Source organism: Globicephala melas, chromosome 15, assembly GCF_963455315.2.
Source record: "Globicephala melas chromosome 15, mGloMel1.2, whole genome shotgun sequence".
Classification (NCBI taxonomy): Eukaryota; Metazoa; Chordata; class Mammalia; order Artiodactyla; family Delphinidae; genus Globicephala; species Globicephala melas.
In genome coordinates this window covers 61543184-61569770 of record NC_083328.1, presented here as the reverse complement: position 1 = coordinate 61569770, position 26587 = coordinate 61543184, and the positions used below count along the sequence as shown (strand labels likewise).

At 45.2% G+C, this 26587-nt stretch overlaps 1 protein-coding gene across 3 annotated transcripts in view; it reads right to left on the bottom strand.

Moving 5' to 3' along the window:
• Positions 1 to 20778: 20778 nt before the first annotated feature.
• The window catches only part of ZNF341 (zinc finger protein 341), a 42844-nt gene continuing 37035 nt past the window's right edge, over positions 20779 to 26587 (bottom strand). For all 3 annotated transcript variants that reach the window (XM_070043799.1, XM_030830896.2, XM_060285817.1), the window contains 3 exons: positions 24120 to 24231; positions 23795 to 23865; positions 20779 to 22010 (listed from right to left, as the gene is read on the bottom strand). In XM_070043799.1, the coding sequence (XP_069899900.1) occupies positions 21481 to 22010; positions 23795 to 23865; positions 24120 to 24231 (713 nt within the window). In that variant the 3' untranslated portion in view covers positions 20779 to 21480. The remainder of the gene's footprint in view (positions 22011 to 23794; positions 23866 to 24119; positions 24232 to 26587) is intronic.

Genomic DNA, 26587 nt, shown 5'->3' with positions numbered 1-26587 from the left:
TACTCCGTATTCACCTAACACGTTCTTCGAAACCTAGTACAGGCTAACAGCAAAGCTAGAGTGCAAAGGTTCAAAACCCACTTTGAATACTTACTTGGGCAGTTACTTCCTCTATTCTGAGCTTCCCTTTCCAAAACTGTAAACTGGAGATAGCGACAGGACCACCTCCAACCTTGTGTGAGATAGGGAATGTAAGATGCTTACTTAGCATAGGCCTAGCACAGTAGGTGCTCAGAAATATATATTTTATTCTGGGTCATCATTATGCACGATAGCAATTAAACCGGGAGAAGACTCAAACTTTCAAAAGTAGCAGAATTGAGGATTTTTTTGCCCCCGCATTACAAAGGGCCAACTGGTTGTGGGGTCACATTTCATTGTTTTTCCTTGTCTTTTGCTGTCAAGAATCACTTCTCCGGATTTCCTTGGTGGTCCAGTGGTTAAGACTCCGCGCTTCCAATGCGGGGGGCGTGGGTTAGATCCCTAGTCAGGGAACTAAGATCCTACATGCCGCGCGGTGTGGCCAAAAAAAAAAAAGAATCACTTCTCCATCTATTAGCACTGAGGCTGTGTCTAGTAGCCAATACTTCGCCCAAGCCCACCAATCTAATTTGCTGCTTCCAATCTTTTGCATTTATTAGCCTTGCATGAAAACAAAGAGTAAAGCAGTTCTGAGTAAACCAGTTCTGAAGTGCTCTCCAATGAAGAAAAACTTGGCTTCTTTTTTATCCCTTCCTGGACTCTGTTGCTTAGGAACAGAGTTTCAAGTAAATGAGAGCTTAATGGAACTTTTCCTCTATTATTTCACATATATGAGTCTTGTCTCCTCCCCAGACTATTACCTACATATAGACAAAAATATGCCTTGAATGTTGTCCTTGTCATTGTTGTTGTCGTAATCTGCCACAACCCCAGCCTGCACCTAAAGGTAACTATTCCCAGAGGATGAGAGAGTTCATCTCACCCAACTTTCCAGGTTGGAAGAAATTTTTCAAATGTGAGAGACATACTAGAACTGTCAAGAATTCACAGCAGCATAAATTGTGAAACATAAATCACACTTCTGTTTGTTTTGTAATTGAGACATTGCAATGTTTTTATCAAAATAAAAAACAAAAACGAGGTGGGTTCCATCAAGCCATCTAATGGGTACAGCAACCCCTCCATATCTACGAAATCTGCCTCTCCCCCCTTATCTAAGTCATGCTGCAACCAGGCACACAGGTAGCAAAACATTTGCTGGGTTTGAGCCATGGTCCAAAAGACTATATGAACAGTCTGACTCTGCAGACCTCACCACCGTCAGTCTCATATTGCTGTGGGGTAAGCCGGGATGATAGCAGAGCCCCTCATGTCATAACTCTGGGAGCCCAGAAATACATCTTGGGAATATGATAGCAGAACATTCCGATTTAATCTTTAGTACCAACCCCAATTAATTGGTGTGTGGGTCACTCGGATTACTGGGTTGAGAAGAATTCTGAGTCTGCATCAGGACATCTCTTAAAAATGTTCTGAGATCAATTCATGATGTCTGCGGACTTCCCTGGCAGTCCAGTGGTTAAGACTCTGCGCTTTCAATGCAGGGGGTGCGAGTTCGATCCCTGGTCGGGGAACTAAGATCCCACAGGCCACGAAGCATGGCAAAAAAAAAAAAAATCATGATGTCTGCCTAGCATGTGGGATGGGAGATAGTGACAACATGGGCAAGGTAGCTGCCATCCTGGATTCAACTGCCTTGGTAGAGATTCACAGGGTGTATTGGCTCAATACTGGAGAGCCCTGGGCTTCCCTGGTCCTCATTTTTCTGGTCTCTTGGGCAAATGCACAGCCTTTTCAAACTGTGACCGACTGATGTTAGCTCATTAAAAACTTTGTGAAAAGAATGAACTACCAGTACTTCCAACAACTTGAATAACTTGCAGATATTATGCTGACTGAAAGAAATTAGACACAAAAGCCTGTATGATTCCAATTATACAAAGTTCAAAAACAGGCAAAATTAATTTATAATTTGTGGTTATAGGAGTCAGAATAGTAGTTACCTCCTGGGATAGTACAGACCAGGAAGAATGACCATTGTGGTGTGCTGACAGGTTCAGTATCAAGATCCAATGGTGTTCACATGGGTGTATACAAATTTATATTTTTGTACTTAAGGTCAATGTCCTTTACATATCTTATGTATTAACTAAACACGTTACACTGCAATGTTAAAATATCTCTGGTAAGAGCAGCAATAGAAGCATGCAGTTTTGATTTGTTTACAAAGTACCCTGCCTTCAAAAATCTCATCTTATTTCCATCCACCACAGCCCCATGAAATAAGCATTACTATACCCTCTACGTGTTATAGCTGAGGAAACTGAGAACCACAGAAGTAAAAACTGTCCAAGGTCACATGGTTAAAGATACCCTGCCATATATTTGTAATTTTCTTTAAAAATATGTCAAGGAGGGAATTCCCTGGCGGTCCAGTGATTAGGACTCTTCACTTCCACTGCCAGGGGGCTGGGTTCGATCCCTGGTCGGGGAGCTAAGATCCTGGCAGCCGTGTGATGCAGCCAAAAAAAAAAAAAGTCAAGAAAAACTTAATTAATAAAGCCTATTATGAAGAATGGGTTTTGAATATGAATCATAAAAATTATTATGATTTGGTCTCACATAATTATACCAAGTCAAATACAGAGGACTTTGCTAATTTTTAGCTGTAAAAACCAAGCAGAGTATATCCAACACCCTTTCCTGATAAAAACACTCAACAAACTAGGAACAGAAGTGTTCAACCTAATAAAGTCAAGTCTTGTACACTGAGAAGTACAAAACTTTGTTGAAAGAAATTAAACATCTAAATAAGTTGAAAGACATCCCATATTCATGGATTGGAAGACTTACTATTGTTGGGTCACAAAACTCCCCACATTTATCTACAGATTCAATACAACCCCTATAAAAATATGAGCTGCCTTTTTTTGCAGAAACGGATAAGCTGCATTTTAAAATTCATATGGAATTTTAAAGGGTCTTGAATAGTCAAAACAAAATTGGAGGACTCACACTTCCCAATTTCAAAACTTATTGCAAATCTGCAATAATCAAAACGATGTAGTCCTGGTCACTCTCACTTTCTGAGATGGACTGCAATCTGTCAATGGAATGCATATATTTCTAAAGAAATCTGCTTTCCCTCTACTTGGGCTCACTCTTGAGTTCCTTCCTAAGCGAAGCCAAGGACGCCTACTTGGCGGCCCGTCCCAGGCACTCGCCTGAGACCTGGAATGTGACCATCCTCTTGCACCCCATTTATTTCTTTTCCTGCAACACAGCTGGCAGAACTGGGGAAGGAGGTAACTGGGGGAGGAGGTAACTGGGGGATCTCAGAATAACCGGGCCCAGGAGTCACCCTTGGGTCTCTCATCACAGCAGAGAGAAGCTCTCTGTGGTCCAGGAGCTCAAGCAGAGAAGCCAAGTCACGGCCTGGCCCTGGAGATGAGGGCGAGGGTAAGATTGGGTTAGCCACTTGCTCAGGGTGACAGTTTTGCTCCTTGACAAGCAAATGCACACTTGGTGGCAGGAACTTTCAGGAAAAGGCAAAACCCAGATGGTACCTTGTAGGCATCATTCTGGCAGGGAACACAGACCTTTGGTTCTGCATCAAAACCCACACTTGGCCTTCTCAAGATGGCCCCCAGTGGTAGGGACAACCTCCTGCCATGCCTTTCGCTGGGCTCCCTTGTTGGAATCTCTGACCTACTGTGACACTGTGTATCTGGTGCACGACCACCTGGATCTCACGGACCAGAGGGACACACATCTCCACGCCTCGTGCTGGTGAGACCATCTCCCTGAGGGTCTCCATGTTCAGCCTGGGAGCCCACCTCTCAGTCCCATGTTCTATATGCCTGTTCACGGGGAGACCTGCACTGGCCCTCAATGTTCCAGCCTCCTCCCAAAGCTCATGAACATCCCATAACCAGCGGCAGCTATCTGGTCGTTATTATTTACCCCGAACAATGCCCTGGCAGTTACTCTGCCTAGCATGCTGCCCTGTGACTCTCCTTCCAGGAGAGAATCTGTTTTAAAGTTCAAGTACACATTCCTCAATTCAGAGCGGAAGCTGAGCGACCTTAAAAGTGAGCCACCGGCTTGGTTTCAGGTGGTTCAGATGGACTAGGCGCCCATGAAGAGCAACGTGGGGGAATCGGATTTAGGTGAGGGTTTTTTTGCAGGGGAGGGAGGGTATCTGGGATTGCTCCTTAAAAATATCTTCAGCACACACAAGAAAACGAATTTGTAGCTACATATGGTGACGCATGTTAACCAGACTTATTGTGGTGATCATTTCACAATATACACAAATATTGAGTCATTATGTTGTAAACCTGAAACTAATATACAGTCAGCCCTCCATATCCACAGGATCTGTATCCATGCATTCAACCAACTGAGGTTTGAAAATAGCAACAACAAAAAAAAATCCGGGAAGTTCGAAAAAACAAAACTTGAATTTGCTGTGCACCAGCAACTATTTATATAGCATTTACATTGTATTAGGTATTGTAAGTAACCTAGAGATGATTTAAAGTATACTGGAGGATGTTATATGCAAATACTACACCATTTTATAATAAGGGACTTGAGCACCCTCAAATTTTGGTATCTGAGGGGGATTCTGGAACGAATCCCCTGAGGATAGCAAGAGATAACTATAATGTTATATGTCAATTATATCTCAATTTAAAAATGCAAAAAAGCCCACCCCCATTAACAGATACAAACTACTATACATAAAATAGATAAGCAACAAGGATTTACTGTACAGCACAGGGAATTATATTCAACATCTTGTAATAACCTATGATGGCATATAATCAGAAAAAAATATATAATCGAATCACTATGCTGTACACCTGAAACTAACACAATATTTTAAGTCAACTATACCTCAATTAAAAAAAAGTTCTCAGTAAAACAACAAAAACAACAACAAAACCCAGACAAAACAAAACAAAAACAGTGTGGCCCTGACATAAAGATAGATATATAGATCAATGGAATAGAACTGAGAGTCCAGAAATAAACCCATACATCTATGGTCAATTGACTTTCAACAAGAGTACCAAGACCATTCAATAGGGAAAGAACAGTCTTTCAACAAACGGTGTTGGGACAACTGGATATTCAGATGCAAAAGAATGAATTTATATCCCTACCTCTCACCATATACAAAAAAGGACTCAAAATGGATCAAAGACCTAAATGTAAGAACTAAAACTATAAAACTCTTAGAAGGAAACATAGGTATAAATCTTTGTGACCTTCAATTAGGCAACAGTTTCTTAAATATGACATAAAAAGCACAAGCAACAAAAGAAGAAAATAGATACATTGGACTTCACCAACATTAAAAACTTTTGTGCACCAAAGTCCATCATCAAGAAAGTGAAAGGACAACTCACAAAATGAGAGAAAATACTGGCAAATTCCATACCTGACAAGGAGTTAATATTCAGAATACATTTGTCTTTAATTTTTTAAAAATTAATTTATTTTATTTTTGGCTGTGTTGTGTCTTTGTTGCTGCGTGTGGGCTTTTCTCTAGTGGCGGCGAGCAGGGGCTACTCTTAGTTGCGGTGCGCGGGCTTCTATTGCGGTGGCTTCTCTTGTTGCGGAGCACGGGCTCTACGCGTGTGGGCTTCAGTAGTTGTGGTGTGTGAGCTCAGTAGTTGTGGCTCGAGGGCTCTAGAGAGCAGGCTCAGTAGTTGTGGTGCGTGGGCCTAGTTGCTCCGCGGCATGTGGGATCTTCCTGGACCAGGGCTCAAACCTGTATCCCCTGCATTGGCAGGCAGATTCTTAGCCACTGTGTCACCAGGGAAGCCCCAGAATACGTTTTTTAAAAAGGGACTTCCCTGGTAGTCCAGTGGTTAAGAATCTGCCTTCCAGTGCAGGGAACGCGGGTTCGATCCCTGGTCGGGGAACTAAGATCCCACATGCCGCAGAGAAACTAAGCCCATGCGCTGCAACTACTGAGCACACAAGCCACAACTAGAGAGAAACCTGTGTGCCCCAAAGAAGAGCCCACGCACCGAAACGAAAGATCCTGAATGCCACAACAAAGACCCCGTGCAACCAAGACCCAACGCAGCCAAAAATAAATAAATAAATAAATATTTTTTAAAAACTAAATAAAATTATCTTAAAAAAAAAGCTATTACAACTCAAAAACAAAAAACACAAACAACCTAATTAAAAAGCACTGAATTGTACACTTTAAATAGTTAAAATGGTGAATTTTATGTTATGTGAATTTTAACTCAAAAAAAAGTGTGTTGAAGTAATGAAAAGAAAACATGTTTGGGGGTAGGGGATTAAGAGGTACAAACTATTATGTATAAAATAAGCTAAAGGATATATTGTACAACATGGGGAATATAGCCAATATTTTATAACTATAAATGGAGTATAACCTTTAAAATTGTGAATCACTATATTGTACACCTGTAAATTATGTAATACTGTACATCAACAAAAAGAAAACATGTTTTGGTGCCTACCACACAAACCTAGTTTAGAACTGGGGCTCTTCCATTCAGCCATATGGCAAGGTGCGTCATCTGCCTCAGTTTCCCCATCTGTGAAAGAGACACTAACTTCCACACCAGGCCACATTCTGAGGATTCATTGAGAATACAGGTAAGGGCCTGGCACAGAATATGCATCCAATATATATTTACACAATAAATAAACAATAATGACAGGAATAATAGTCAATAACATCTATTGAGCCCTCATGCTGAATCAGATGGCTTACATAGAATACTTCATTTAATCATCCCAACTATAGCTCGATGAGGTAGGTACAGATTACAGCTGAGGAAATAGAAGCTTTGAGAGGTTTGAATGACTCGCCCAAGGTCACACCATTATTAAGTAGTGTGGCTGGCATCTGATACCCCAGCAAGTAATAGAAAATATTTATTGAGCACTTTGTTCTAAGCAAGACACCAAACTGAGCATTTTACAAGAAATAGCTCATTTAGCCCATACAACTGCATGAAATGAGCACTATTATCGTCCCCATTTTGTACATTAGATACTGGAGAAACAGAGAAGTTGAATAGCTTGCCCAAGGTCACACAGCTTGTAGGGGCAGAGCTGGGATTCTTACTGTAAATACAACCTGCTTAGCCATTATGCTTATACTGCCTACATCCAAACGAATAAGTGGACAGAGAGATACACATGAAACCAAGCAAGAGCTCGTGTGCCCGTGATGCAGAAAGCCAAACTCTGACAGCGGGCATTTGCAGCAAAGTAAGGATTTATTTGCAGGGCATCAAGCAAAGGAGTGGGAGACAAGTCTCAGATCCACTTCATCTTGGTCTTTGAGTTAGGGATGTTTTAAGGGGGAAGAACAAAGGAACTAGGATTAATTATCGTCTTGTGACATTTCTTAATCATGGTTTCAGGAATCAGGAGGTCTCCTTCTTATAATTCTCTGTCCAGGCAGTCCATGGCTTGAGGATCTGTGGGCTCATCTTGCCCTAGAGAAACAACCTGAGTTTGTAAGTTAATGATGACATAGTAGCAATTTTAGTACATTGATGATGTTATCAACAATAGCTGACCCTGGTTGATTAGTGTTCAGTTAGCACAGGATTGAGGCCAGAGGGGACAAAAAAGGGATTGAGGTCAGAGGAGACAGCAGGGGAATAAAGTTTTGGATAGAGAGATTAATCATAAACTCAGTATAGGAACTCGGTTTTAGGGAGACTCGGTTTCACACATAAACAAACACATAAATAAAGTGTGATGGACATGGGAGCAAGTGTGATCTTCCTGGGGAACAGGCCAAAGTTAGGAATAGGGGTAGGTCAGGCCCAGCAGAACCTGGACAGTGGGGAGTCGGGGGAGATTGTGCCCTGGAGGGGCCCCTGCACTTGAGCTAATGGTGGGTTACAAGACGTACTTCATACCCCTTCAACTGAGCACATGCAGGCCATGTGACAGGCACCAGGCCCTAGGGAGCCACATAGTTTCCAGTAATGGATTGATGACTCCTTGGTCCTCATGCCAGAGAAATCCACATCCTCACCCAGGTCCAGGCCCAACACAGAGGTAGAAGTCCCCCTCCACTGAAAAAGAAAGGTTCACATCCAATCTCAAAATATCCTGTTGGCTCTACCCTCAAAATATATCCAGAACCCCACCTCTTCTCATCATCTTCACTGCTGTCACTCTGACTCATTTCACCATCATTTCTTGCCTGGATTTTTGCAGTAGCCTCCAGTGGTAGGCAGAATATTGGCCTTCCAAAGATGTCCACATTCTATAGAATGTCGTCTAGTGGCAAAAAGGGCTTTGCAGAAGAATTAAATTAAGGATATTGAGATGGGGAGATTATCCTGGTGGACCCAATGCAATCACAAGAAGAAAGCAGGAGGGTCAGAGTCAGAGAGAGAATGGAAGATACTACCTTTCTGGCTTTGAAGCCAGAAAGAGGTCACAAGCCAAGGAATGCAGTTGGCTTCTAGAAACTGGAAAAGGCATGGGAATGGATTCTCCCCAAGAGCCTCCAAAAGGAACACAGCCCTGCCAGTAACTCGATCTCAGCCCATTAAGAACTACCAGACCCCTGACCTCCAACAGTGAAAGATAATAAACTTGAGTTGTTTTAAACCACAGAGTTTGTAGTAATTTGTTACAGCAGCAATAGGAAACTAATACACTTCCTCACTGGCCTTCCTGTCTCCACCCTTACCCGCTCCAGCACATTCTCTAAATGGCAGCCTGAGGGGTCCTTTAAAAAATACATGTCAGATCCACTGCTCACAGCTCCCCCCGATGGCTCCCCACATACTTCAGAGTAAAAGCCAAAGGCCTTTCAATGTCCCTCAAGTCCCTACATGATGTGTCATGATCCTCCCATCACCTCACTGCCTTTCCAACTCCTCGCTCCAGCCACACTGGCCTCTCTACTGTTCTTCAAATACAGCAGGGCCCTCCAGCCTTAGGGCATTGCTTTGCAAGGGCTGTGCCCTCTCCCTGACATGCTGTTTCCCAGATAACCATGTGGCTCATTTCCTCTTCCTTGAGTCTCTTCCTAAATGTTTCCTTCCTAGTGAGGCTTTCCAGGCCGCCCCCAAATAATGCTGCAACCTGCCCCACACCCCATACTCCCCAAACCTCTATTTGCCTCTATTTTTTCTCTTTTCTACAGTAATTTATCACGTCCTAACATATTATATAATTTGCTTATTTACTTTGTTATTTATCTTCTGCTTCCTTTACAGGGGAACGGTTCACGGTGTACCGCCACTGCCTAGAACTATGCCTGGCATATAGTAGGTGCTCGTTAAATATTTGTTGAGTGAATAAATGAATGGACTGAGGTAGCTGTGACCTGGGGGTCAGGAGAGCTGGATCTGAACTCAGGTTGCCATGACAAGACCCTTTCGCTTTCTGGGCTTCAGTTTACTCTCTGTGATTCTATACAGAGAAGTTGGGCCTTGGCCTCCTGCCTCAGGTTCTGTGCCTGACCATACACCAGCCACCCTTGGCCAGTAGGGGGTCACCCCCAACCCTGAGGTAGATCTACTAAACTCCCTGACACCACCACCCTTCAGGTCCTGAGAATCCTTGGGGCACTTGCTGGCAGCCTTGGGGGTTAGGAGTATCTGCAGCTGCCACCTCCACTCCTTCCTCCCCAGGGGTGATAAAATTGGTACAACCGGTTCTCCTGGGCCAGGCAGGATACCTGCTCTGTCAACTGAGACTTCCAAGCCACCGCCTTTGTCCTTTGTCCCAGATATTCTCAGCTCCCTTTTAAGACAAAGGAAAGAGTCCTTTATACCAGACGTTACCGCCCAACTCTCTCTCAGCCTATGTGGTGGATTTTTACTGGGGGAAACTTACCCTTGGCCCCTGTGAGGTGGGAGGAGGGGATGTGTGGAGGGGACCTTGTTCGTTCAAAATGTCTCAAGAAATATTAATCGAGCAATTCCTGGGAAGTTTTAGGCGCTGTAGATATACCAGTGAACAAAACAGAAAAAAGTCCTTGTCCTTGTGGGTTTCTAATGAGGGGAACAGACAATAAAGAAACGTCTAATATAATGTCAAGGGTGATGAATAAAAATGAAGCAGGGTAAGGGACTAGAAAATGATGGGAGTGGGTGGGGGTTATTTTAGACAGATTGGCCAGGGAAGGCCTCTCTGAGGAAATGACTTTTGGACAAAGGTGAATAGAAGGAGGGAGCCAGCCATAAAAAATCTGGGAGAAGAGCATTCTAGACAGAGGGAATAGCAAGTGCAAAGGCCCCGAGGCAGGAACTAGTTTATATGATGGAAGAACAGCTAGGGGGCAGGTGTGGCTGGAGTGGAGTGAAATAAGAAAAGAGTGGTAGGAGGGCTTCCCTGGTGGCACAGTGGTTAAAGAATCCGCCAGCCAAGGCATGGGACACAGGTTCGAGCCCTGGTCCAGGAAGATCCCATATGCCACGGAGCAACTAAGCCCATGCACCACAACTACTGAGCCTGCATGCCACAACTACTGAAGCCCGCGTGCCTAGAGCCCGTGCTCCGCAACAAGAGAAGCCACCGCAATGAGAAGCCCACACACTGCAACGAAGAGCTGCCCCTGCTCGCCACCACTAGAGAAAGCCTGAGCGCGGCAACGAAGACCCAACGCAGCCAAAAAATAAAAATAAATAAACAAAATAAATAAATTTAAAGAAAAAAGTAAAGAGTGGTAGGAGATGACGGCTGCATGGTAAAGAACCTTGAAATCTATAGGGAAAACTTTAGATTTCACTCTGGGAGGGATTGGAAGCCACTGGAGGGTTTTAAACAAGAAAGTGGCATAATCTGAACAGGCTCTAGAGAGATCCTTTGGGCTGCTGTCAAGAGAATGGATCATGGTGGTGGAAGAGAGAAAGCAGGGAGACCAAAGAGAAGGCTGATGGGCTTCCCTCATGGCGCAGTGGTTAAGAATACGCCTGCCAATGCAGGGGACACAGGTTCAAGCCCTGGTCCAGGATGATCCCACATGCCACAGAGCAACTAAGCCCTTGTGCCATAACTACTGAGCCCGCGCGCCTACAGCCCGTGCTCTGCAACAAGAGAAGCCACCACAATGAGAAGCCCACGCACCGCAATGAAGAGTAGCCCCTGCTCACCACAACTAGAGAAAGCCCATGCTCAGCAACAAAGACCCAGTGCAGCCAAAAATAAATAAAATACAATAAATTAATTTTTTTAAAAAAGAGAAGGCTGATGATACGGTCATCCATGCAGGAGAGCCTGATGTCCTGGACAGGGTAGTGTGGCCAAGGAGATAAGCTGTGGCTGGAGCCTCAGAGAAGTGTTTCCAAAAATAACCATCTCATCAGAGCTGGTGAGAGCTTTAGAAATCCTAAGAGTAGGCAGGAGTTCTGGAGTCTGTCAGTCCTGGACTGGAGGCCCAGCTCCACACATTCCAGCTGTGAGTCCTTGGGCAAGTTGTTATACTTCTCTGAGCCTTGGTTTCCCCACCTGTAAAATGGACATGATAAGAGAGCTTGCTTCCAAGGGGTGTCTTGAGGACTCAGTAACATATAAATAAGGCACAGAGCACAGGGCATGGTGCTTAGTATACAGTCAATAAAGCCATGACTCAACTCCCCACATTTATTGATAGAGAAACTGAGGGCAGCTCTGGCTTAGAGGCAGACAGAGGACCGGACGAAAAGGAAGCAGAATTTACAGGGTTCCTCAAAGTCATATACCCACAGAGTCTATAAATAAGATGAATGAGTAAAGTGGGCCAGGGACATGAAAAATAATGTGGCCCTGCCTGGCCATCTTGCTTTTCCACTTTTCAGACAGATGTAATATATGTGCTCACCTAAAGGGTTGGCTAGCCCAGCTCCACCTGACTACTGCCCCATGGTACCAGATACCCCATTTCTCTTATCTTTTTTCTTTGTGTGTGGCCACGCCACACACCTGAGGGATCTTAGCTCCCCAACCGGGGATTGAACCCACGCCCTCAACAGTGAAGGGCCAGAGTCCTAACCACTGGACAACCAGGGAATTCCCCCCATTTTTCAATAGAAGTCAGAAATCCAGATTTTTATGTGAAATCTCCCAACTTTAAATTACATTTTCTAATTACTTGTAGAGTATAGGAACACAGTAAATTTTTATATATTTGTCTTACTATTATTTCAGCATCCTTGCTATTATTTCCTCCTTTCCAATCCTTACATCATTTATTTTTCTTGCCTTGTTCCTTTGGCTAGACCTCCAACATAACGTTGAAGTCATGATAGCAGGCACCATGGTCTTGTTCCTGACACAGAAGGAATGAATCTTACTTTTCATGATTGCAGGTCTCTAATTTCATTACTTTTAAATGTTGGCTCATTTTTCAAACATTGTGAATGCCAAAGTCTATCAACCTGTGGGCTGCCAATTTGTGATCTCTGCTTTACCAGAATTCTCTCCCTCAGCTGCAACAACAGTCTCATTGGGTAGGTACTATTATTCTCCCCATTTGACATATGAGGACCCCAAGGTTCAGAGAGGTGAAGTGACTTGCCACAGTTACACAGCTGGGAAGAGGCAGAGCCAGGATTCAAACCCAGCTCTGCCTGATGCCAAAATCTGTGGGATCCTGGATGCCCAGCTCAGTTCCTCTTTATACTACACCCTGTCCTGCATCTAGGGGCTGTGGGGTCCTGGAGAAGCTCTGTCATCAACTTTGAGTGACCCTTGACCATGGGCCTTCCGCTCTCTGGGCCTCAGTCTCTCATCTGCCAACCTGGGACACGTTCAGCGATGAGAACCCCACTAGTGCCCCAGCCTCCTCCCCCGCAGTCCAACTGCACATCTGTTAAGTATTTGACCTGATCTTGATATGGCCCTTGTTTGGGGGCCTGGCTCTGTCACTTACTGCTGTGTGACTTGGGGCTGCTTAACCTTGCCTCATCTCAGCTGTAAAATATGATTAAAAGTAGCACCTACCTTAAAGTGCTTAGGACACACCAGGCATGATATAAGTGCCTAGTAAACTTTAGTCCTCAGGATTATTGGTAAGTGCATGCATGTATACATTGGCAGGAAGAAAAGAGAAATATAATTTAAATAGTTGTATTAGGATGGAGATGTGATTTTTAACATTTTTTACTATCACTGTTACAATTTTTTTTTTTTTTTTTGCAGTACGCGGGCCTCTCACTGTTGTGACCCCTCCCGTTGCGGAGCACAGGCTCCGGACGCGCAGGCTCAGCAGCCATGGCCCATGGGCCCAGCCGCTCCGCGGCATGTGGGATCTTTCCAGACTGGGGTACGAACCCACGTCCCCTGCATCAGCAGGCGGACTCTCAACCACTGCGCCACCAGGGAAACCCACTGTTACAATTTTTTAAAAAATGTTTAATGCCACCCATGACTCTTCCATTATAGAGAATATATTCATTGTAGAGAATAAAATTCCTTAACCCAACATCCAAGGCTCTCTCTGATTAGACATCAACCCATATTTCAGTAGAGCAGAGTGGCTAAGGCCACGTGGAGGCAGGCCACCCAGCCTGAATCCCAACTCTCTGACTTATTAGCTGTGTGAGTTTGGGCAAGAAACTTTACTTCTCTGTACCTACATTTCCTCATCTGTAAAATAAGGAAAGTGACAATTCTCACCTGATGGGGCTGAGGTGATACGACATAAAAGGCTTATAGCACAGTGTCGATCACATGGAAGCTCGATGCGTATTAGTGATTACCATGATCTACCCACTTCCCCCAAATCTCTGTCACCCTGGACCATTCACCAGCCCCAAAACATGACACACCTTGAGCACTGTCATACCTCGAGGTCTTTGCTCATGCCCTGCTCTATTTGGCATGCCTTCTTCTTCATTTTTAAAAAAATTTTTGAATTTTATTTATTTTTTTATACAGCAGGTTCTTATTACTTATCCATTTTATACATATTAGTGTATATAGGTCAATCCCAATCTCCCAATTCATACCACCACCACCACCACACCGCCACTTCCCCCCTTGGTGTCCATACGTTTGTTCTCTACATCTGTGTCTCTATTTCTGCCCTGCAAACCGGTTCATCTGTACCATTTTTCTAGATTCCACATATATGCGTTAATATACAATATTTGTTTTTCTCTTTCTGACTTACTTCACTCTGTATGACAGTCTCTAGATCCATCCATGTCTCTACAAATGATCCAATTTCGTTCCTTTTTATGGCTAATATTCCACTGCACATATGTACCACATCTTCTTTATCCATTTGTCTGTCGATGGGCATTTAGGTTGCTTCCATGACCTGGCTATTGTAAATAGTGCTGCAGTGGACGTAGGGGTGCATGTGGCTTTTCGAATCGTGGTTTTCTCAGGGTATAAGCCCAGTAGTGGGATTGCTGGGTCATATGGTAATTCTATTTTTAGTTGTTTAAGGAATCTCCATACTGTTCTCCATAGTGGCTGTATCAATTTACATTCCCACCAACAGTGCAAGAGGGTTCCCTTTTCTCCACACCCTCTCCAGCATTTGTTGTTTGTAGATTTTTTGATGATGGCCATTTGCATTTCTGTAATGATTAGTGATGTTGAGCATTATTTCATGTGTTTGTTGGCCATCTGTGTATCTTCTTTGGAGAAATGTCTACTTAGTTCTTCTGCCCATTTTTGGATTGGGTTGTTTGTTTTTTTGATATGGAGCTGCATGAGCTGCTTGTATATTTTGGAGATTAATCTTTTGTCCGTTGATTCATTTGCAAATATTTTCTCCCATTCTAAGGGTTGTCTTTTCATCTTGTTTGTAGTTTCCTTTGCTTTGCAAAAGCTTTTAAGTTTCATTAGGTCCCATTTGTTTATCTTTGTTTTTATTTCCATTGCTCTAGGAGATGGATCAAAAAAGATCTTGCTGTGATTTATGTCAGAGTGTCCTTCCTATGTTTTCCTCTAAGAGTTTTATAGTGTCTGGTCTTACATTTAGGTATCTATTCCATTTTGAGTTTATTTTTGTGTATGGTGTTAGGGAGTCTTATAATTTCATTCTTTTACATGTAGCTGTCCAGTTTTCCCAGCACCACTTATTGAAGAGACTGTCTTTTCTCCATTGTATATCCTTACCTCCTTTGTCATAGATTAATTGACCGAAGGTGTGTGGGTTTATCTCTGGGCTTTCTATCCTGTTCCATTGATCTATATTTCTGTTTTTGTGTCAGTACCATATTGTCTTGCTTACTGTAGCTTTGTAGTATAGTCTGAAGTCAGGGAGTCTGATTCCCTCAACTCCCTCAGGGAGTTTTTTTCCCTCAAGACTGCTTTGGCTATTCGGGGTCTTTAGGGTCTCCATACAAATTTTAAGATTTTTTGTTCTAGTTCTGTAAAAAATGCCATTGGTAATTTGATAGGGATTGCATTGAATCTGTAGATTGCTTTGAGTAGTATAGTCATTTTCACAATATTGATTCTCCCAATCCAAGAACATGGTATATCTCTCCATCTGTTTAAATCATCTTTAATTTCTTTCATCTGTGTCTTATAGTTTTCTGCATCCAGCTCTTTTGTCTCCCTAGGTAGGTTTATTCCTAGGTATTTTATTCTTTTTGTTGCAACGGTGAATGGGATTGTTACCTTAATTTCTCTTTTTGATCTTTCGTTGTTAGTGTATAGGAATGCAAGAGGTTTCTGTGCATTAATTTTGTATCCTGCGGCTTTACCAAATTCATTGATTAGCTCTAGTAGTTTTCTAGTGGCATCTTTAGGATTGTCTACGTATAGTATCATTTCATCTGAAACAGTGACAGTTTTAACTCTTCTTTTCCAATTTGTATTCCTTTTCTTTTTCTTCTCTGATTGCTGTGGCTAGGACTTCCAAAACTATGTTGAATAATTGTGGCGAGAGTGGACATCCTTGTCTTTTTCCTGATTTTAGAGGAAATGCTTTCAGTTTTTCACCATTGAGAATGATGTTTGCTGTGGGTTTGTCATATATGGCCTTTATTATGTTGAGGTAGGTTCCCTCTATGCCCACTTTCTGGAGAGTTTTTTTTTTTTTTTTTTTTTACCATAAATGGGTGTTGAATTTTGTCAAAAGCTTTTTCTGCATCTATTGAGATGATCATATGGTTTTTCTTCTTCAATTTGTTAATATGGTGTATCACATTGATTGTGTATATTGAAGAATCCTTGCATCCCTGGGACAAATCCCACTTGATCATGGTATATGATCCTTTTAATGTGTTATTAGATTCTGTTTGCTAGTATTTTATTGGGGATTTTTGCATCTACATTAATCAGTGATATTGGTCTGTAATTTTCTTTTTGTGTAGTATCTTTGTCTGGTTTTGGTATTAGGGTGATGGTGGCCTTGTAGAATGAGTTTGGGAGTGTTCTTTCTTCTGCAATTTTTTGGAAGAGTTTGAGAAGGATGTTAGCTCTTCTCTAAATGTTTGATAGAATTCACATGTGAAGCCATCTGGTCCTGGACTTTTGTTTGTTGGAAGATTTTTATTCACAGTTTCAGTTTCATAACTTGTGATTGGTCTGTTCATGTTTTCTGTTTCTTCCTGGTTCAGTCTTGGAAGGTTATACCTTTCTAAGAATTTGTCCCTTTCTTCCAGGTTGTCCATTTTATTGGCATAGAGTTGCTTGTAGTAGTCTCTTAAGATGCTTTGTATTTCTGCGGTGTCTGTTGTAACTTCTCTTTATCATTTCTAATTTGATTGATTTGAGTCCTCTCCCTCTTTTTCTTGATGAGTCTGGCTAATGGTTTATCAATTTTGTTTATCTTCTCAAAGAACCAGCTTTTAGTTTTATTGGTTTCTGCTCTGATCTTTATGATTTCTTTCCTTCTACTAACTTTGGGTTTTGTTAGTTCTTCCTTCCTCTAGCTCCTTTAGGTGTAAGGCTAGATTGTTCATTTGAGATTTTTCTTGTTGCTTGCGGTAGGCTTGTATTGCTATAAACTTCCCTCTTAGAACTGCTTTTGCTGCATCCCATAGGTTTTGGATTGTCATGTTTTCGTTGTCATTTGTCTCTAGGTATCTTTTGATTTCCTCTTTGATTTCTTCAGTGATCTCTTGGTTATTTAGTAACGTATTGTTTAGCCTCCATGTGTTTGTGTTTTTTACGTTTTTCTCCCTGTAATTGATTTCTAATCTCATAGCGTTGTGGTCAGAAAAGACGCTGGATATGATTTCAATTTTCTTAAATTTACTGAGGCTATATTTGTGACCCAAGATGTGATCTATCCTGGAGAACGTTCCGTGCGCACTTGAGAAGAAAGTGTAATCTGCTGTTTTTGGATGGAATGTCCTATAAATATCAATTAAATCTCTCTGGTCTACTGTGTCATTTAAAGCTTGTGTTTCCTTATTAATTTTCTGTTTGGCTGATCTGTCCATCGGTGTAAGTGAGGTGTTAAAGTCCTCTACTATTACTGTGTTACTGTTGATTTCCTCTTTTATAGCTGTTAGCAGTTGCCTTATATATTGAGGTGCTCCTATGTTGGGTGCATATGTATTTATAATTGTTATATATTCTTCTTCGATTGATCCCTTGATCATTACGTAGTGTCCTTCCTTGTCTCTTGTTACATTCTTTATTTTAAAGTCTATTTTATCTGATATGAGTATTGCTACTCCAGCTGTCTTTGATTTCCATTTGCATGGAATATCTTTTTCCATCCTCTCACTTTCAGTCTGTATGTGCGTCCCTAGGTCTGAAGTGGGTCTCTTGCAGACAGCATATATATGGGTCTTGTTTTTGTATCTATTCAGCGAGCCTGTGTCTTTTGGAGCATTTAATCCATTCATGTTTAAGGTAATTATTGATATGTATGTTCCTATTACCATTTTCTTAATTGTTATGGGTTTGTTTTTGTAGGTCCTTTTCTTCTCTTGTGTTTCCCACTTAGAGAAGTCCCTTTAGCATTTGTTGTAGAACTGGTTTGGTGGTGCTGAATTCTCTTAGCTTTTGCTTGTCTGTGAAGCTTTTGATTTCTCCATCGAATCTGAATGAGATCCTTGCCGGGTAATCTTGGTTGTAGGTTCTTCCCTTTCATCACTTTAAATATATCATGCCACTCCCTCTGGCTTGTAGAGTTTCTGCTGAGAAATCAGCTGTTAACCTTATGGGAGTTCCCTTGTATGTTATTTGTCGTTTTTCCCTTGTTGCTTTCAATAATTTTTCTTTGTCTTTAATTTTTGTCAATTTTTTTTTTCGCGGTACGCGGGCCTCTCACTGTTGTGGCCTCTCCCATTGCAGAGCACAGGCTCCAGACGTGCAGGCTCAGCGGCCATGGCTCACGGGCCCAGCCGCTCCGCGGCATGTGGGATCTTCCCGAACTGGAGCACGAACCCATGTCCCCTGCATCAGCAGGTGGACTCTCAACCACTGTGCCATCAGGGAAGCCCTAATTTTTGTCAGTTTGATTACTATGTGTCTCGACATGTTTCTCCTTGGGTTTATCCTGCCTGGGACTCTCTGCACTTCCTGGACTTGGGTGGCTATTTCCTTTCCCATGTTAGTGAAGTTTTCGACTATAATCTCTTCAAATATTTTCTCGGGTCTTCTCTCTCTCTTCTTCTGGGACCCCTATAATGCAAATGTTGTTGCATTTAAAGTTGCCTCAGAGGTCTCTTAGGCTGTCTTCATTTCTTTTCATTCTTTTTTCTTTATTCTGTTCCATGGCAGTGAATTACAGCATTCTGTCTTCCAGGTCACTTATCCGTTTTTCTGCCTCAGTTACTCTGCTATTGATTCCTTCTACTGTAGTTTTCATTTCAGTTATTGTATTGTTCTTCTCTGTTTGTTTGTTCTTTAATTCTTCTAGGTGTTTGTTCTTTCATTCTTCTAGGTCTTTGTTAAACATTTCTTGCATCTTCTCTATCTTTGTCTCCATTCTTTTTCCAAGAGCCTGGATCATCTTCACTATCATTATTCTGAATTCTTTTTCTGGAATGTTTCCTATCTCCACTTCATTTAGTTGTTTTTCTGGGGTGTAATCTTGTTCCTTCATCTGGTACATAGCCCTCTGCCTTTTCATCTTGTCTATCTTTCTGTGAATGTGGTTTTTGTTCCACAGGCTGCAGGATTGTAGTTCTTCTTGCTTCTGCTATCTGCCCTCTGGTGGATGAGGCTATCTAAGAGGCTTGTGCAAGTTTCCTGATGGGAGGGAATGGTGGTGGGTAGAGCTGGGTGTTGCTCTGGTGGGCAGAGATCAGTAAAACTTTAATCCACTTTGTCTGCTGATGGGTGGGGCTGGGTTCCCTCCCTGTTGGTTGTTTGGCCTGAGGTGACCCAACACTGGAGGCTACCCAGCTCTTTGGTGGGGCTAATGGCAGACTCTGGGGGGGGCTCATGCCAAGTACTTCCCAGAACTTCTGCTGCCAGTGTCCTTGTCCTCATGGTGAGACACAGCCACCCCCCACCTCTGCAGGAGACCCTCCAACACTAGCAGGTAGGTCTCGTTCAGTTCTGTGGGGTCACTGCTCCTTCCCTCCTGGGTCCTGATGCACACACTACTTTGTGTGTGCCCTCCAAGAGTGGAGTCTCTGTTTCCCCCAGTCGTGTCGAAGTCCTGCAGTCAGGTCCCGCTAGCCTTCAAAGTCTGATCCTCTAGGAATTCCTCCTCCCGTTGCCAGACCCCCAGGTTGGGAAGCCTGACGTGGGGCTCAGAACCTTCACTCCAGTGGGTGGACTTCTGTGGTATAAGTGTTTTCCAGTTTGTGAGTCATCCACCCAGCAGTTATGGGATTTGATTTTATTGTGATTGTGTCCCTCCTACCGTCTCATCGTGGCTTCTCCTTTGTCTTTAGATGTGGGGTATCTTTTTTGGTGAGTTCCAGTGTCTTCCTGTCGATGACTGTTCAGCAGTTAGTTGTGATTCCGGTGCTCTCACAAGAGGGAGTGATCACACGTCCTTCTACTCCGTCATCTTGATACAATCCCCCGGCATGCCTTCTTCTGTCCATCAAACACTCTGTGTCAAGGCCTAGATCAAGTGTTACCTCCCCCTCTGAGACTTGCTGTCCCCATCAGTCCCTTCCCTGGCCCTTCTGAGGGCTGGGTACGCTTACCGCCCTTACCCCCTCAGCTGTGCACTGCTGCCTCACTCATCCCTCCCACTGCATCACACCCTTCCTGAGGATGTGGGGAACTCAACCTTGCTCTGAGTTCCAGGCACAGGCTCACACACAGATGTCTGAGGGATATCAGCCTTCAGGGAAACTCAGTGAGAAAATTGAGTCCGACAGTCCTCCCGCATCCTGCCCTGTTCCATCTCAGCCTCAGAGTCCTCTCCTGTAACTGAGGCAATGTGGCCCAGCAGGGTGGTGGTGAAGACAAATAAGAAAGCACAGGTGAAGGCCCCTTTTCTCCCTCCTTGTCTCCCAGGCAGCCTAGTTTGCTTCCCCCCTGGACTAGCTGGAGATGTGGAAGGGAATGCTGGATGTGGGGGCACCTATGGCCATCCAGAAGGCTGCTCAAAATGGTCCTCTGACTCTGGTTAGAGTTTCTGATTCCCAAGGGTTTTTCGGCAAGGCCCAGGACCCTGCATTTTCAAAAGTGAGTTATAAACCCCTTCCTCCAGGGGTTTCCATGGGACATATTCTGAAATAACTGTTCTGGATGCACCAAACCTCCCTATGGCAATCGGGGCAGCGTAGCTGTGTGAGGAGCCAAGTGACTCCTCAGCCCGCACAAGCTTTGGTGGGGGGAATGCTGCCACCTAGGGGCTAAGAAGGAAACTGCCAAAGCTAGGGCCTGAGCCATGTTGATAAAAACATTTATTGAGCACTTTTTGAGTGCCGGGCACTATGCCAAACTCTATGCCAAACTCTTTGTACATTTCATCACACTGTATCCCAATGACAGCCCTATGAGGTAGTACTGTCATAAGCCCCATTGTACAGATGAGGAATGTGGGGCTCAAAGAGGTGAAGTGACTTACCCAAGGTCACACAGCAAGTAAGTGTCAGCGCTTGGATCTGAATCCAGATCTGGCTCACAGCTGAACTCTAACCACAACACTCGAGTGCCTCCTATATGCCTACATCAGAGTCGTCTGGGAATGCTGGGAGAACTGCATGTGAAAAGGTTTAACAGGTAAGGGCTCCAACCATATCAGGTCCCTGAAGAGCAGCTTAACTAGAGACTGCCCCTAGGCAGCCTGGAGGAGGGGTGGGTGGGACTCCCCTGTCTTCTCTCTCAGGCAGCCTGACCAAGAGCCTGGACCAGCCAGACCCTGGGCCATTCAGGCTCAGCTGCCTCAGATCCCAGAATGCTGCAGGGCTTCCCAGCAGGACAGGGGGCCCAGCGAGGCGACCTTGGGCCAGGGTTTACAGAGCATGTTCCAAAAGGATTTTGACCAATGGCTCACTTCCACTGGGAAGGATCTCTAGTCTGCTCCTAGAGGCCCTGGACCCAAAGGTGAGCATCAGGCAGGATGCGGGAGCAAACACAATGGGTCCATCACTCCGAGGCCTGGATGTAGACAGGCACAGCAAGCATGGCACACGGGCCCTCGGCCCCTGCCTGCAGCTCCGCCAGGGCCAGGTTGGAGCCCAGGCCCTCGGCATGCCCGGGCACCACCAGCTCAGGTTCACCCCCCACTGTCCCACCCACTACGATGGACAGCACGGCATCTGGCTCCGAGAAGGGTGGCTTGCCTGGGGCGGCCTCGGGCACTGGCCCAGGCCCTGTGTCCTTCAGCTCCTCCAGCCCCAGTGGGTCAGGCAGGGGGGTCACCACCTTGCGGCCACCAGTGCTGCCGCTGCGGGGGGCTGCCCTCCTCCGGGGGGGCCGCCGGGCTTGCAGGTCCTTGTCCTTTTGGGGGCCGAGGCGGCAGCGGTGGTCCTTGAGGTACTTGTGGCGGGAAAAGCCCTTGGCGCAGCCGGCACAGCGGAACTTGTAGTTGCCTGTGTGGGCGCGCTGGTGCTCGGCGAGGTGGGCACGGCGACTGAAGGACTTGCTGCACAGGGCGCACTTGTGGAGCTTCATGCCTGGGGAGCGAGGGGAAGGCAGTGAGAAGCACCCAGACCCTTCACCCTGCAATGCTGCCCTGGCACTTGGAACAAAGCCCAGTTCCTCAGCTTGCCCTGCAAGCATGGGTGTGATCTGGGCCCTGCTCCCTCCACTCTCATCTCCCACCTTCTCCCAGCCACTTACCCTGTGCCAGCCTCCTGCCTCTAGGCCTTTGCTTGTGCTGTTTCCCCTCTGCCTGGAACAGCAAGCTCAGCCCCTAACCTTGACTAACTTTGCCAGGTCACCATCATCTCTCTCCTCTCTGGTCTGCCTGCCTCACCCTGGCCGCCTCAGACCATTCCCCACAGGGCAGCTAGAGAGGTCTTGGTAAAACCTCTCCATGACACTCCCTGCTCCAAACCCTCCAGTGATTCCCCAAATTTCCCACAGAGCCGCCTGCAGCTGGCCACCCCCTTCACCTCTCAGACACATCCCCTTCCTCTCCCCTCTCTTGTTCTCTGAGCTCCAGGCCTCCCGCCCGCCTTTCCTTGTCTCAAACACCCGCCAGTCTCTTCCCTGCCTGAAGGCTTCGCACTTGCTGCTCCCTCACTCTGGAAGCCATTTCCGGCTCTTCTCCTCCCTCAGACTCAGCTTTCCTGTCACCTCCTCCGGGAAGCCCTCCCTGATACCCACTTCCCTTCTTTCTCTGCCCGCTCACTCTACTTATTTCCATCTTTGCCCTCAGCATATTTTACTGCAACATACTTACTTGTTTGCTGTTCATTTTCGATCTCTGCCACTAAATGCTAAGCTTCCCCAGGAGGGCAGGGTGGGCTTCTGCCTGATTCCCCCATGGCACCCCCAGTGCCTGACACGTGGTATTCTCGCAATAGTCACTCACTGGATGAATCACTAGTGCCTCCATATCCACCATGAAGTCAACTCCGTCCCACACACAGATTGTGCCATGGCCCCCTCAGCCTCCCTGGGATGACAGCTCAGAGAGGGGGCAGTGACTTGCCCGAGGCCACCCAGCAGGACAGTGGTAGTGTCAAGAATCAAGCCCAGGCCCTCTGTCTCCAAGTCCTCAATCTACTCTTAGTTTTCACACATTCTTTAGCCACTAGATCCTGTTTATAAACCAGTGGTTGTTAATCGGGGTAACTTTATTCCCCAAGGATCTTTTGGCTTGTCCCCGGAGACATATTTGGTTGTCATAACCATGGGGTAGAGGCCAGGGATGCTGCTGAACATCGTACAGTGCACAGGGCAGCCGCCCACAACAAAGAATTATCCAGCCCAAAATAGCAATAGTGCCGATATTGAGAAATCTTGTTCTATAGACCAAGTGGTATGTGGAAAGCCAGCCAAGCTGCTCTGGGGAAGCGGCAGCCCCAGGAGCAGCTCTGCGGAGCCACCGGGAAACTGAGTGGTGTGGAGACCCCCTACTCCACACCCAGCTTCCTCGCTCTGCCGAGTGGGCCAAGGAACCTCCCTGGCCTTATCTTGGACCCGCTCAGAACTGGATCTCCCTCCACACCTGACCCCACCTCTGTCACACTGGGTGCCTCTCTAATATACAGTCATCTCCTCCTGAGTCAGCTTCCTCCTCAGCCTAGGGGACTGTGGTTGGCTCACCTCCGTACGCCCTGAGGACCCAAACACAGGCCAGGCTCATGGCTCACAGGAGCAAAAGTCTATTGGCTGGAAGGTACCAGGCAGGGAAAATAAGCCTCACAGGATGTGTTTGCTCTTTCTGGGGCTCCTGCCCAGGGGGCTTGAGCTGAACCAGACCCTCCTGGCACGTCCAGGAGCCACTTACCGGAGTGGGAGAGGATATGAGCCTTCAGCTTGTCTGGCCGGTTGAACTCCTTACTGCAGCCCGTGTGTGTCCTAGGATCCAAAACGCTGGTCAGGGGAGCTCACTAAGCACAGGACTCTCTTGCTGGCCCCCCTGCTAGCCCTGGGCAGGATGGACTCGCTCATCCACCCTAAGGGCTGGGCAGGGAAGCAGCATGGGGGGTGAAGCAGCCAGGCAGGACCCAGGACAGGACAAAAGGAGAGAGGGCCTGCAGCCCTCGGCCCTGACCCCCTTCTATCCCACAGCTGGGTAAACCTGCCCCCTCCCACCCACCGTCTCTACTCACGAGAAGGGGCATTTGTATTTCTTGAATGGCTCATGGATCAACATGTGTCTCTTCAGTTTGTCCTTGCGGTTGAACGCGGACTCACACACTGAGCACTTGTAGGGCTTCTCACCTGCAGGAGGAAACACAGATGGGGGACCAAGGGTGCCGTGAGAGGGAGTCTGAATATGGGCGCAGGGGTCTCCATTAGAGGACAGCAACTCCTCTAGGGAGGTGGCCTGGGGGAATATTGCCTCTCCCTTTCCTCGGACTTTGCTTTGCCAAGGAGAAGAGGAGGCTGTTTCAGTTAGGATGGGCAGGAAGGGCCTCTCTGACGAGGCAACACCTGAGGTGGTGAGGGAGCGAGCCATGCAGGAATGTGGGAGTGAGGGTCCCAGGCAGGAGGACAGGTGGGGCACTGCATGTGTCTGAGGAACAATGGGGAGGCCCATGTGGCCGGGTTGGAGCAGGGGAGGGAGAATGAGGCAGAAGAGGAGGTGGGCAAGGCAGCCAGGCCCAAAAGGGAGGGCTTGGGAGGCCAAGGTTTTTACTCTGAGCCGGATGAGAAGCCACCAGAGGGGCTGAGCAGAGGAGGGGCAGAATCTGACTCGAGAGTCTCACAGGCTCCCTCTGGCTGGCTGGGTGTAGAGAACAGATTGAGGGCGTGAGGGTGGAGGCAGGAAGGAGGCTGGTACAAGAAATGGGAAGTGGCCAGGTACGGGTGATGTTCAGAAAGCAGAATCGGCAGCCCTTGCCAACGGACTGGCTGTGGGGCGTGAGAGAATCTAAGGCGTGGGCTGGGTGGATGGCCGTGACATTTACTGAAATGGGGTCCACCAAAGGGGAGGGGGGAATTACACCTCATCTGGTTGAATCCTTGCAACAAACCATAAGGTAAGTCCTAGACGAGAAAACTTAGGTTCCTGGTCTACACCTAGTGTTTGGGGAAAGTAAGATTCCAGCCCAGCAGTGTGACCCAGAGTCCACCTGAGTTGCCCCAGATCGTCTGCTGCAGAACCCATGCGTGGGGCTGGGGCTGAGGGGTGGCATGGAGAGCAGCTCTCACCTAACCGGGGTCAGGGGTCAGAAACTGCCCTTTGGAAAAGGGCTATTATTGGGTTGCTTTACTTCCTGCCATTATTTCCTCTCTGTTCTCCTCTCTGGGATGAATAAAATACTTTTGAAAAATGCCAACCCAATGATTGAGGAAATTCTGGTCCTTACAATGGAATGTTCTGCAGTCATTAAAAAGATTAAGGTCGATCTGTGTTTCCTGATCTGGAAAGATCTCCTGGCTATATTGCTAGGGGGAAAAGAAAAGTGTAGGACAAGCTTAATACAGTCTCATTTTTGTTAGAAAAAAATACAATCCCCATACTCCAAAAAAGCCCTGGCCATATGGGTTTGTATCGACTCAGAATATGCAGGAAGAAAGGTAGGGGAGGGTACACACCAAACTGTCAGTAGCAATTAAGATCTGAAGGGGGAATTTAACATTTTACTTTAGGTACTTCCATACTGCTTCCATTATTACAAAAAGTATGTATTACTTTTGAATAATAATAATTATTTTAAAAACCAAAAAGAAAGCAATTTGGTAGTATCTATCAAAATTGCCAATGAAGTTACTTTTTTTTTCTTCTTTTATCATAAATATGAAATATATGTAACAGAAAATTTACCATTTTAACCATCTTTAAGTGTACACTTCAGGGGCATTAACTACATTCTTACTGTCGTGCTACCATCGCCACTATCCATCTCCAGAACTTTTTCATCAGCCCAAACTAAAACTCGGTACTGCATATACATTTTAACCTAGCATTTTTTCCACTGCTAGGAATGTACACTACAGATGTATTCCCAAAAGCTTGTCAGGAGACCCAGCATTGCGCATACAAACTAACAGCTGAAAAAATAATTTAAGTGTCCATCCACAGGGAACTGGTTAAATCAAAGATGGTAAATGCAGGAGAATACTATGCAGCTGAGAAAAAGAAGGAGCCATTAGGAACATCTTCAAGGTACCTTGATAAGTGAAGAAAAATGGCGCATAATAGAGTTATAACATGTGCCTGTTTGTGTAAAAGTAAGCACATGTTTTGTATAGATGTAAAATGAAACTAGAATGTCCCGGATGAGACCACTAACAGTGATCACCTTTGGGGAGGGGAATTAGGATCACTCTTCAAACTGCAAACTCCAAGTCACAAACTGATGGTGGTTATTTTAACAACTAAAACTGTACAGATAGAAAATATTGTTTTGTGAAACTTCTGTTTCAGTATATTCTGTGTGTAAGTATGTGTTTCCCGGGTTGCATATAAAATGTATTTTTTACCGTAGGCCATAGTAAAAAAAAAAAAAAAAAAAAAGGATTGTCCATCTGAGGAGAGATGCTTTTGTATTATCAAGGATTTTTTCCTCAGGTTTTCTCAATCTTTAGACTGTTTTCAGTATAAAGCAGAACAGAATTTTTAAACTAATAA